An 11,538-nucleotide genomic window follows, 5' to 3' on the forward strand; every position below is an offset into this window, starting at 1 on the left:
TCACATATCAATTGCATCCATAGGGCTACAGGACTCCTCCATGGGTGTCTTTCTTTAGCTAGATTTCTGCACAAGGAGCAACTCCTAACCCCAGCTCCACCCATCGCTCAACAGGCACACTCAGTTAGATGCCCAAACCATGGCTTCTGATGAAGGCCGAACTTGCGTAACCTCAACTTATTAGGTTTCTCAATCAATTAAAAGCTATGTTCAGAGATCACACAGAGTATGATTTGATGCCTAGCTGTTACCCCCCCCCAACATGCCCCCCAACCCTTTCCCCTCCCTCTCACAGCAGCTAAGAGGTTACGAGCTCCCTGCTCTCCTCCCACTATGCAGCTGGGAGGACTCTGTCAGCTTGTGCTTTTGGTTAAGTGCAACTTGCCATGCCACCCACACCAGGAACTGTGGTTTGCGTTAAGTATGACTCCTTTTAACAAGCCAGCTTCAGAAACCATGGTTTGATGGTGGCTTGTTTTTAAATCAACCACAGTCACTGTCAACCACAGTTCCATGCTCAAATGACAAGACCAACTGTGCTGAACTACAAGTGGGTGTGAAAGCTTTCAAACTCATCCTCCCAGCCACAGAGGAGGAGAGAGGGTGTGAGCCTGGGGGGCCGTTAGGCTTTGTCCGTGTCCTGTTAAGTCAGGAGTAGCTAACCTGTGGTCCTGCATCTTCTTTTTGATTCATTACAGTAATACAGCAGAGCCAATGCATTCTCAAAAAGTAGAAGTGTGCATTTTGCCCTCAGCCAAACCAATAAGTTTGCTTCCATGGTCTAGTTCAGCTTTTCTGTGGCGCTCTCCATGACTCCAAATCAACAACTGGGAGCTGCATCAAACCATTATTCCACTGCATCTCTAGTTTCTGCAATGTTACCAAGCACTGTCCACCCACTTTTTTAAAAAACCACTCATCACAGTGATCCTATGTTTGCATTACAAGAAAAAGGTAGTCCCAGGAAACTAAATTCTTAAGTCAACAGCACAGTCTGTAGCTTTTTTTGGAACTGCTGCCTATGCGGCATCATGGAAATAATACCACATTCCAATAGCCCATACCTTCGCTTACACGGTTAAACCAGTTAAGTGCTTGATTTACACGGTTAAGCAAATTGCCACATCTCTGAAGTTCTTGTGATCACGGCCCCCAGACAGCTATTTAGTGGCAGGTGACATAAGCACAGAATCAAAGGAGCAGATGTACAGCTGTTAGACTGATTGCACAATGTCCCTACGAAGTTGGTTCTGGGGAGGAAATGCTGGATTTGGGGCTCCGGGGCCAGGGGGGGATTTACCTCTCTCTCCGGGAATGCTCCCTAGCCAATTCCCTCCTTTTCTGCCTCTCCCATTCACGGCGGGCCTTATCCTGCTCTTCGCGGTGCCTTTTCCTACGTTCATGCTCGCGCTCCTTCTCTTTCACCCTAGCATGCTTCCCTAATAATAGAGATACAAAAAAAAAAGGCCAAACCGTTACCCCCCCTCCCAAACAGCATTCGGAAGTCGTAAAACGAGCAAAGGAACCAGATGAAAAAGAGAAGGAGAGGGAAACACAGATTATGAAAGAATCATTTCTCTTGGGACTCTGCTAAAACAAAACAAAACAAAACCACAATCCACCATGGCTAAGATTAGCCATCAGGTTAAAGGGCTTTTAAAAATTAAAGCTGACTTCCATGAACGCTGGAACTTCTCCCTTCCTTGTGCCTTTGCAGCTGGCACTATTAACAATATTACTCTACTGACACAGGGTAAAAGCTACCCTGGCTCCGAGCTCTCACCTGAGAACGTAAGAAGCTTATTGATGCACATGGTCCAGCATTCTCCTCATGGATGCCAGCAACCAGAAGGTACCAGGTGGCCAGCAGACAACTGATAGACCCAAGGTGTGTTCTCAGTCGACATACAGCAATGGTGAGGCCCGAAAGACCCAGTGCCCCACATGGACTGAGCTTACACCCTGAAGTATGCTGGGGGTGTCTCAGCAGACAACCTTACATGGGGAGGGTCAGCTCATATATTCAACGGCTTGCCATAGGCAACCAGGGATTCCATGCAGATGAATGAGTGCTCTGGGGAAGGAGGAATAGAGTGCATCAGCCCCTCCACTTGGTTCCCAGGCTAGTTGCATAGGGAGGAAAGTCTCTTCCTCTACAACCTGCATGGAAATGCAGAGAGAAAATGAATGGCTCAGTAGAAGCCACAGCTTTTTAAAACTACCCTGTTAAGAATCCTCTGCATTTCCATGCTCCCTGAAAGGCGGAGATGGAAACAGAGGCTATTAGCCTCTAATATGAGAAGGTCCACCATTTACAGCTCATTGGTTAGCGCAACATAATGGGGTGTGGTCAAAAGTAGGAGCGGTCACCTGATGAGCAATTGAGCCAATGGCTGAAGAACTTCCCTTACCACTGCCAGTAAAAATTGCTGAGTTCTTAAAGGGCCAGCAAAAATAATTCTTGAAGGCCAGATCAGAATATCGAACTGTAAGTTAGCTAGCTGCGCTCTAAGCGGGCGGGAGGGGAGCCTGCTGGCTACTAAACTTTGTGGGCGTACATATAAGGCTGCCTTAACTGAACTCATCATTGTGTGATGGGTTCCAGACACCAACCCTCTTCCAAGGACGCCAGAGGTCAGGAGACACTGAGGAGGAAATGCTAAGAAGGGACCTGAGTACCTTCTGCCGAGTGACTGCGATGACGCCGCTTCTCTTTCCTCTTCTCGTCTTTTCTGTGGTGTGCCCTCTCCTTCCGTGACATTTGCTGGGGGGGTTTGATTGCCAGGGAGTCGTCCTCTTCTCCCCTGAAGTCCACAACAATGGGGGGAGGGAGAATGGGAAAGGGATCGTGTGTATGCAGAACAAGAGTTCATTCATTTACTGTCGTCTATCAGGAGTCACTGGCAACAGCAGCCTGAGAGATGGGACAGTGGCAACTGAAACCAGCTGCTCATTGGCTTCTTCCCTCCCTTGAATCGCTTCTACTCAAGCTGGTCATCACTATGTCACTTTAAAAGTACATGCCCAAGGTTGCTTATTTTAACCCTCCCCACCTTGTTTTCCTCCTGTAAGCTGCAGAGCAAAGACTTTTAATCTGTGCACAGTGCTTAGTAAAACACAGCTGCTTAAAAATGAGAAATGAAGTATAGCGCAATGCAACAGTATAGCAATCGTGGAAGGCAGAGGTGATGGTCCCAAAGACGATGACAGGGAAGACTGCCAATGAAGCAAAGCCAGCTGCGAAGGGAAGCTGGAACTAGAACCTGCCAGCCTACTAATTCAGGTGCAGCCCATCGTAACGGCCACATCTCTGTAGACCAGAAGTCTCTGGATGTTGCTGAACTCTAACTCCCATCGGTCCCAGCCAGAATGGCCAATGGTCAGGGATGGTGAGAGTTGCAGTCCAACATCTGGAAGGGTCACAAGCTCCCCATCCCTAAGCTAGACCATCACTTGCTCCCAGCCACCACCACCATCACAAATCTGCCTTCTTTCAACGCAGGGAAAAGGAATCTGTGGCCCTCCAGATATTGCTAGCCTCCATCAGGCCTAGTGTTCAAGGATGATAGGGGTTGCAGCCCAAGAATATCTGGAAGGGTTCCAGACCGCCATACACATTCCTATCATATGGTAAGTGTGAGTAATTGTAATTAAACCGTGTGTGTGAGAGAGAGGGTATAACCCTCCCTCTGCTAGCGGCTTTCCTACCGGTCTTCCATAGAGTCTTCCCTCCTGTAAGGCGAATTCCGGATAGTTATCTCCATGCGGTGATCTCTCAGCTCTCCCTCTTCAAGGGAATCTCGCTTCGAGTCCCGATCATCAGACTACGACGATAGGGGGAAACACACATTTTGGCTTTCGGAAATTGTGCACAGTGAAAGATTATTCGTAGTTTTACCACCCCCCCAAACTTTGTTACCCGATCATAGCAGAGGCAGAGAGCTTGTTGTACTATTGGAAAGAACACAGACATTTAAAAGGGGGAAACCTATTTGTGTACTATATTCACTTCAAAGGCGGCGGGGGGGGGGGGGAGAGGGAATCACAGGATGCTACTTGATGTGCTTTTGATGATGGAATGTTTCATACAAATATTCCAGGGAACTTTGGACAAATGGGTAGAACCAAAGTATAGTGGGGAAAGAAGATCATGCAAGCACTCTTTCACCTCTGGGGACCAGTGCACATAAGTAGGATGCCACCATAATCCAACAGGTTTTTATTTACAACCTGGGTAGTGTCATGCTGCTGCTGCAGACAACTGTTTTGAACCCTCCAATCCAATTCACTTTCTTTCTGGAAGCAAGAGTTAATTGGCTGCTGCATGTGCACGTTTGTGAATAAGCTAATGAGTATGATGTCGGGGGTGGTAAGTGAATGTGGAAGTTCCTTTGCAACAAATTTGCCAGGTTAGGCAGAACACTGTGTTTTTATCCTGTGTTTGCATATGGGAAATGCATCCAGAAGACAAAAATGAATCGAGTAGTGATTTCACATGGTTACCCTCCCTGCCTCTGTTCCTTCCCACTCCCTCGCTCTTGTTAAGTTTTTCGATGGTGCGAGAACAGTCTTTAATGTCCTGAGAACGTTGGGAGGAGGTGAAGCCCCCCCCCAACAGCTGCCTTAATCAGCTGTGGAGGATAGCGCTGAGTACCTTCTTCGATGTTGGACATTGTTTTGAGAAAGTAAGGCATTGGGAGAGGGTGACTAATGGATGATCTGCACGTAGTCAGTCTTGGAAGCCACACAGAATTGGACAATTTGGGCAGAGTTTCTTTGAAGCTCGTGCATGGACTGATCGGCTGCAGGGCCACGCAAACTAAGGCTACCTGGGGGAGTCGCATTGCTGCTTCTTGAGGGCTTCTTACTCACTTGTGTATTTTGTATTGCTTCTGAATCTCATTTTAAAAGAACCACCTTGCCTTTGGCAAGACAGTTTGGTTCTGTGAACCGCCCTAATATCTTGTGATGAAGGGCGGTATACAAATGTACCGTATTTTTCGCCCTATAGGACGCACTTTTTCCTCTCCAAAAATGAAGGCTTGCGGGTAGCAGCCTGTTCTGGGGGCTGGGGTCAGGGGAAGCTCGGGCTTCCCCCACCCCAGCCCCGTGGCTGGGGGGGGGGGGGAATATATATTTTTTATTTATTTCCCCCCCAAAAAACGAGGTGTGCCCTATGGGCCAGTGCGCCCTATAGGGCGAAAAATACGGTAATAAACAACAACACTGAGGTTTGCAAAAGTACAAACCTGCTGTACCTGGAACTGGGTGTGGAGAGTGCAGCTAAATGGGACACAGCTGCGGGCAGCCTGAGGAAGTATCATCCCCCTTGGGCCTGCCCATAAAAAGCAAGTCTAGAGCAAGAGACTAGGGCAATGTCTGCTGTTTGCAGGAACTCTTCTTCTTATGATACTTTTATGGTTGAGCTGAGTGTTTGTTTGGACCCTGGGTGAGAACCCGGAGGGTGTGGCAGGAGGAAAATGAACTGATGTATAAGTATAGATACATTAGTAATTTTATATCATTGTAACATTTTTATATGCAGCTGTGTATTGTTGTAATGGTTTAAGTTGCCTGTTGTTGCTTCAGTTTTCTGTACCCTGCTTAGATATCTTTTTAATTTATTAGGCAGTATAGAAATTAAATAATAACATTAAAATAAGCAAAATAATATTTAGGAGGAAACCTGCCCCCCCCCCCCGGGAGATTACGGTTATTACCTGCCCTTCACCAGCAGGTCCCGGAGCAGGTTATAACAACCTATAGAATGCTTTCTCTTTAATTAGAGGTGGGGGAGCAAAGTTTGGGTAGTTTTCTAAACTGCACAATGTCACCATGAGAGTGGTACTCGACTAGCACAAAGGACTTTCACCAGACATGCAATCCTATGTGTGTGAACTTGGGAGCAAGTCTCAGTTACTTCAAGCAGGCGTGCACAGGACTGCTGCCTGAGAATACCAGAAGAAGCTTTGTTCTAATGAGAGAGAGGGGGAAGAAAATGAGGGAAAAGAAAACATACTCATGTCCCTTATAGGCACTGGCTCTAGAAGGGCAGCTTACATTTTTGAGGCGCTTTATGTCTGCTTTCTCCTCTTGCTCTTTGCGACGTTTCTTCTCCTGAAGAATTTCATCTAACGTTTTCACTTTCCAAGATTCCTTTTCATCACCCATTTGTGTTTAAAAAGGCACTGAAAGAAAAGACAACCAACAAATGAGGCTGCTGCTACCCTATCATGGACCCGGCTGACCACATTTTAATAACGCCGAGAGTAATAATAATAATAATAATAATAATAATTTATTATTTGTACCCCGCCCATCTGGCTGGGTTTCCCCAGCCACTCTGGGCGGCTTCCACAGAAACCAAAAATACACTAAAATCACACATTAAAAACTTCCCTGAACAGGGCTGCCTTAAGATGTCTTCTGAATGTCAGGTAGTTGTTTATCGCTTTGACATCTGATGGGAGGGCGTTCCACAGGGTGGGCGCCACTACCGAGAAGGCCCTCTCCCTGGTTCCCTGTAACTTGGCCTCTCGCAGTGAGGGAACCACCAGAAGGCCCTCGGTGCTGGACCTCAGTGTCCGGGCAGAACAATGGGGGTGGAGACGCTCCTTCAGGTATACTGGACCGAGGCCGTTTAGGGCTTTAAAGGTCAGCACCAACACTTTGAATTGTGCTCAGAAACGTACTGGGAGCCAATGTAGGTCTTTCAAGACCGGTGTTATATGGTCTCGGCGGCCGCTCCCAGTCACCAGTCTAGCTGCCGCATTCTGGATTAATTGTAGTTTCCGGGTCACCTTCAAAGGTAGCCCCACGTAGAGCGCATTGCAGTAGTCCAAGCGGGAGATAACCAGAGCATGCACCACTCTGGCAGGACAGTCCGCAGGCGGATAGGGTCTCAGCCTACGTACCAGATGGAGCTGGTAAACAGCTGCTCTGGACACAGATTTGACCTGTGCCTCCATAGACAGCTGTGAGTCCAAAATGACTCCCAGGCTCCACACCTGGTCCTTCAGGGGCACAGTTTCCCCATTCAGGACCAGGGAATTCTCCACACCTGCCCGCCTCCTGTCCCCCAAACTACCGTTAAGGTACTCTGCCTGCAGCCACCTCTGAAAAGCACTTGGAAACTATAATTATCCCAAAACAAACTGGCCAGTTTGCTAGCTGGGTTGGCATCATGAAAAACATCTACTGTATATTTCAGAAAGTTGCTCGTCTGCTGCCTATGCATTTGGACACTTCCTAAGATAGAGCAACAAAACTTTTGAAAGAGCTCAAAGAGCAAGTTTTTGGTCTATGTTTGGATACAAGGCCATTTGAACTCAAATGGTGGACTGAACCATTCGAAGCTGCACTGATTTTAATGACTGGTTTCAACAATGTACTGGTTTTGGGTTGTTTATACAGTGGTACCTCTAGATATGAACGGGATCCGTTCCGAAGCCCTGTTCGCATCTAGAGGTAAATGTAACTAGCGATGGCATGTCTGCGCAGGCACGCACGTGTCGCTTTTCGCTGCTTCTGCGCATGCACGTGACGTTATTTTGAGCGTCCGCACATGTGCAAGCGGCGAAACCCAGAAGTAACGCGCTCCGTTACTTCCGGGTTGCCGAGGAGTGCAACTCGAACGCTCTCAACTCGAAGCATATTTAACCCGAGGTATGACGAGGTATCACTCAGAGGAGAAGATGGTGAAATGCAAACAGGGGACACAGAAAGGGCTGAACTCCTCAATGCCTTCTTTGCCTCAGTCTTCTCCGATAAAGAAAACAATGCCCGACCTGAAGAATTTGGAGGAAATGATTCAGCAGAGGAAACACAGCCCAGAATAACTAAGGAGATAGTACAAGAATACTTGGCTAGTTTAGATGTATTCAAGTCTCCAGGGCCAGATGAACTGCATCCAAGAGTATTAAAAGAACTGGCAGATGTGATCTCAGAACCACTGGCAGTCATCTTTGAGAATTCCTGGAGAACAGGCGAAGTCCCGGCAGACTGGAGGAGGGCAAATGTTGTCCCTATTTTCAAAAAGGGGAAAAGAGAGGACCCAAATAATTACCGCCCAGTCAGTCTAACATCAATACCAGGGAAGATTCTGGAGCAGATCATTAAGCAAACAATCTGTGAGCACCTAGAAAGGAATGCTGTGATCACCAATAGTCAGCATGGATTTCTGAAAAATAAGTCATGTCAGACTAACCTGATCTCATTTTTTGACAGAATTACAAGCCTGGTAGATGAAGGGAACGCAGTGGATGTAGTCTACCTTGATTTCAGCAAGGCATTTGACAAGGTGCCCCATGATATTCTTGTAAAGAAGCTGGTAAAATGCGGTCTTGACTATGCTACCACTCAGTGGATTTGTAACTGGCTGACTGACCGGACCCAAAGGGTGCTCATCAATGGTTCCTCTTCATCCTGGAGAAGAGTGACTAGTGGGGTGCCACAGGGTTCTGTCTTGGGCCCGGTCTTATTCAACATCTTTATCAACGACTTGGATGATGGACTCAAGGGCATCCTGATCAAATTTGCAGATGACACCAAACTGGGAGGGGTGGCTAACACCCCAGAAGACAGGATCACACTTCAAAACGACCTTGACAGATTAGAGAACTGGGCCAAAACAAACAAGATGAATTTTAACAGGGAGAAATGTAAAGTATTGCACTTGGGCAAAAAAAATGAGAGGCACAAATACAAGATGGGTGACACCTGGCTTGAGAGCAGTACATGTGAAAAGGATCTAGGAGTCTTGGTTGACCACAAACTTGACATGAGCCAACAGTGTGACGCGGCAGCTAAAAAAGCCAATGCAATTCTGGGCTGCATCAATAGGAGTATAGCATCTAGATCAAGGGAAGTTATAGTGCCACTGTATTCTGCTCTGGTCAGACCTCACCTGGAGTACTGTGTCCAGTTCTGGGCACCACAGTTCAAGAAGGACACTGACAAACTAGAACGTGTACAGAGGAGGGCAACCAAAATGGTCAAAGGCCTGGAAACAATGCCTTATGAGGATCGGCTAAGGGAGCTGGGCATGTTTAGCCTGGAGAAGAGGAGGTTAAGGGGTGATATGATAGCCATGTTCAAATATATAAAAGGATGTCACATAGAGGAGGGAGAAAGGTTGTTTTCTGCTGCTCCAGAGAAGCGGACACGGAGCAATGGATACAAACTACAAGAAAGAAGATTCCACCTAAACATTAGGAAGAACTTCCTGACAGTAAGAGCTGTTCGACAGTGGAATTTGCTGCCAAGGAGTGTGGTGGAGTCTCCTTCTTTGGAGGTCTTTAAGCAGAGGCTTGACAACCATATGTCAGGAGTGCTCTGATGGTGTTTCCTGCTTGGCAGGGGGTTGGACTCGATGACCCTTGTGGTCTCTTCCAACTCTATGATTCTATGACTGTATATAATTTCCAAGCAACGCTGGGTACAAGGCTGCTAGTATAATGTAACTACAGCATTCATTTATTAATAGGGTCATTGAAAGCTGCCTTGGAGCACATCAGTCACCTGATTCTCCTAGCTCAGCTATTGTCTCCTTTGAACAGCTCTCTAGCCTCTCAGGAAGAGAGAGGTTTCTCCCATCACCTGCTACCTAATTATTTAAACTGAGACACCGGTAACTTTTGGCCCTGCAGGCATTGCTGAACTACATCTCACATCAGCCCAAGAAAACACAGCCAATGGCCAGGGAAGATGGGTTTTGTAGTTCAACAACATCTGTAGGACCAAAGGATTCCAACACATCTTATAATAGCAAGGACAAAGGTTTAAACCTGGGGCTTTTGGAACGTGACGCACGCAGCCCCCACTCCTTCAAGCTGTTTCCTCCCCATATATCATCGACTGGTGGGCAACAGCCTCCACAAGCAGTTTGCCCCAAATGCACCATTGCTAAAGGTATTCAGAAGGCATGGCCCCTGCGCAGCTGTACTAGAGCTAGTAATTTCAGCAGGTGCAGCGACCATGAACAAACCACACCATCAAAAGTTCCTTAAAAGAAAAAGCTCACAGTCCACAAGCTAGCCTTTGAATTTTGCAGCCTTACGCACACACAAAAAACCCAAAAACCCATACAGCATTGTATTTGTAGTGAGGGCACAGGGCAGGACCAGGAAGAGGAAAAGCTCGAATTGGGGTGGATGTTATTGTTTGGTTTTGTCATTGTGGCTATGCCCTTTCACGTTTTTACCTTGTAAACCGCAATTTGACCCTTGGCGAAGGGGCGGTACATAAATTTAATAAATAAATAAATAACGGTATATAAATAAAACACCCGCTCAGCCAAGAGCCCTAACGGGGGCTCCGGACTTGAATGAAGTGAACAGAACTTGAATGAAGTGGGACGGGGTTGGACAGAGAAGGAAGTTCCGAGCGTCTTGGGGGGAAGCCAAGATGAAAATCTCCAAATCCTAGTAAAATAAGGAGAGCTCGAGAGGACGCCTCACCGCCACCCGCTGCAAGGGAGGCCTAGCCCCACAACACGCCACCCCGGCAAGGCAGGCCGCCCGACCACGGCCCACCTTCCCCGCCACAGGAAACCCCGCTTCCCTCCCCTCTGAAACCCGGCCCCCGGCCCCGGGGGAGCGGGGAAGGGAAGGCGGCCCACCGCAGCCGCAGCCTCCCCGCCTTCGACCCTCCCTTACCTTCCCTGTCGCCCCTACCGCCACCGCCTCCACGACTCACTTGCCGGGGATGCAGTGCCCGGAAGCGCGACGCGTGGCGCACGCATTTCTTCCGGCGCGGGTCCATTACGTCACCGGAAAGGGGGAAGTTTCCGGCCCGGCCCGGGGACAGTTAAAGGGAGAGGCCCGTCCGCTTGTGGACGTTCGCAGAACGTCAGCCGGAAGCCCGTAGACTTTCGAATAGACCTATGAAGGGGTAACGTACTTCTGGGTCCACTAAGCCTCCCAGCTCCAAGACGGAAATCAAGCGTTTTCTTGTGGACATCAATTCACAATTTTTATAGAGATGCATAAAGTGTGGACTTATAAAGGCTCCCTAACTTCCAGGGTGTTGTTTTTTTTATGGCTCCCCACTCCAAATAAAACCACCCGAGCTGTGGAATTAAGGGAGAACTGCCCACGAAAATCAATGGATAAAATAGTATTGTTGTTGTTCAGTCGTTTAGTCGTGTCCGACCCTTCGTGACTCCATGGACCAGAGCACGCCAGGCACTCCTGTCTTCCACTGCCTCCCGCAGTTTGGTCAAACTCATGCTGGGAGCTTCGAGAACACTATCCAGCCATCTGTCATCCCCTTCTCCTTGTGCCCTCCATCTTTCCCAACATCAGGGTCTTTTCCAGGGAGTCTTCTCTTCTCATGAGGTGGTCAAAGTATTGGAGCCTCAGCTTCAGGATTTGTCCTTCCAGTGAGCACTCAGGGCTGATTTCCTCAAGAATGGATGCGTTTGATCTTCTTGCAGTCCATGGGACTCTCAAGAATCTCCTCCAGCACCATAATTGAAAAGCATCAATTCTCTGGCAATCAGCCTTCTTTATGGTCCAGCTCTCACTTCCATACATCACT

At 47.9% G+C, this 11,538-nt stretch overlaps 1 protein-coding gene across 6 annotated transcripts in view; it reads right to left on the reverse strand.

Annotated features, from left to right (window-relative positions):
* Window positions 1-10,782, reverse strand: part of LOC310683646 (cyclin-dependent kinase 11B) — a 32,141-nt gene extending 21,359 nt beyond the window's left edge. For 3 of the 6 annotated variants that reach the window (XM_083453883.1, XM_083453882.1, XM_083453885.1), the window contains exons 1-4: window positions 10,656-10,782; window positions 6,061-6,188; window positions 3,709-3,824; window positions 2,680-2,804 (exon numbers count right to left, since the gene is read on the reverse strand). In XM_083453883.1, coding sequence (XP_083310009.1) covers window positions 2,680-2,804; window positions 3,709-3,824; window positions 6,061-6,171 — 352 coding nt within the window. In that variant the 5' untranslated portion in view covers window positions 6,172-6,188; window positions 10,656-10,782. Of the gene's footprint in view, window positions 1-1,300; window positions 1,440-2,679; window positions 2,805-3,708; window positions 3,825-6,060; window positions 6,189-10,655 lie in introns of all 6 variants that reach the window. The other 3 variants (XM_083453881.1, XM_083453880.1, XM_083453884.1) reach the window with 2 other exon arrangements.
* Window positions 10,783-11,538: the final 756 nt, after the last annotated feature.

This window comes from Podarcis tiliguerta (genome assembly GCF_965153285.1).
Source record: "Podarcis tiliguerta genome assembly, chromosome: 8".
Lineage (NCBI taxonomy): Eukaryota > Metazoa > Chordata > Lepidosauria > Squamata > Lacertidae > Podarcis > Podarcis tiliguerta.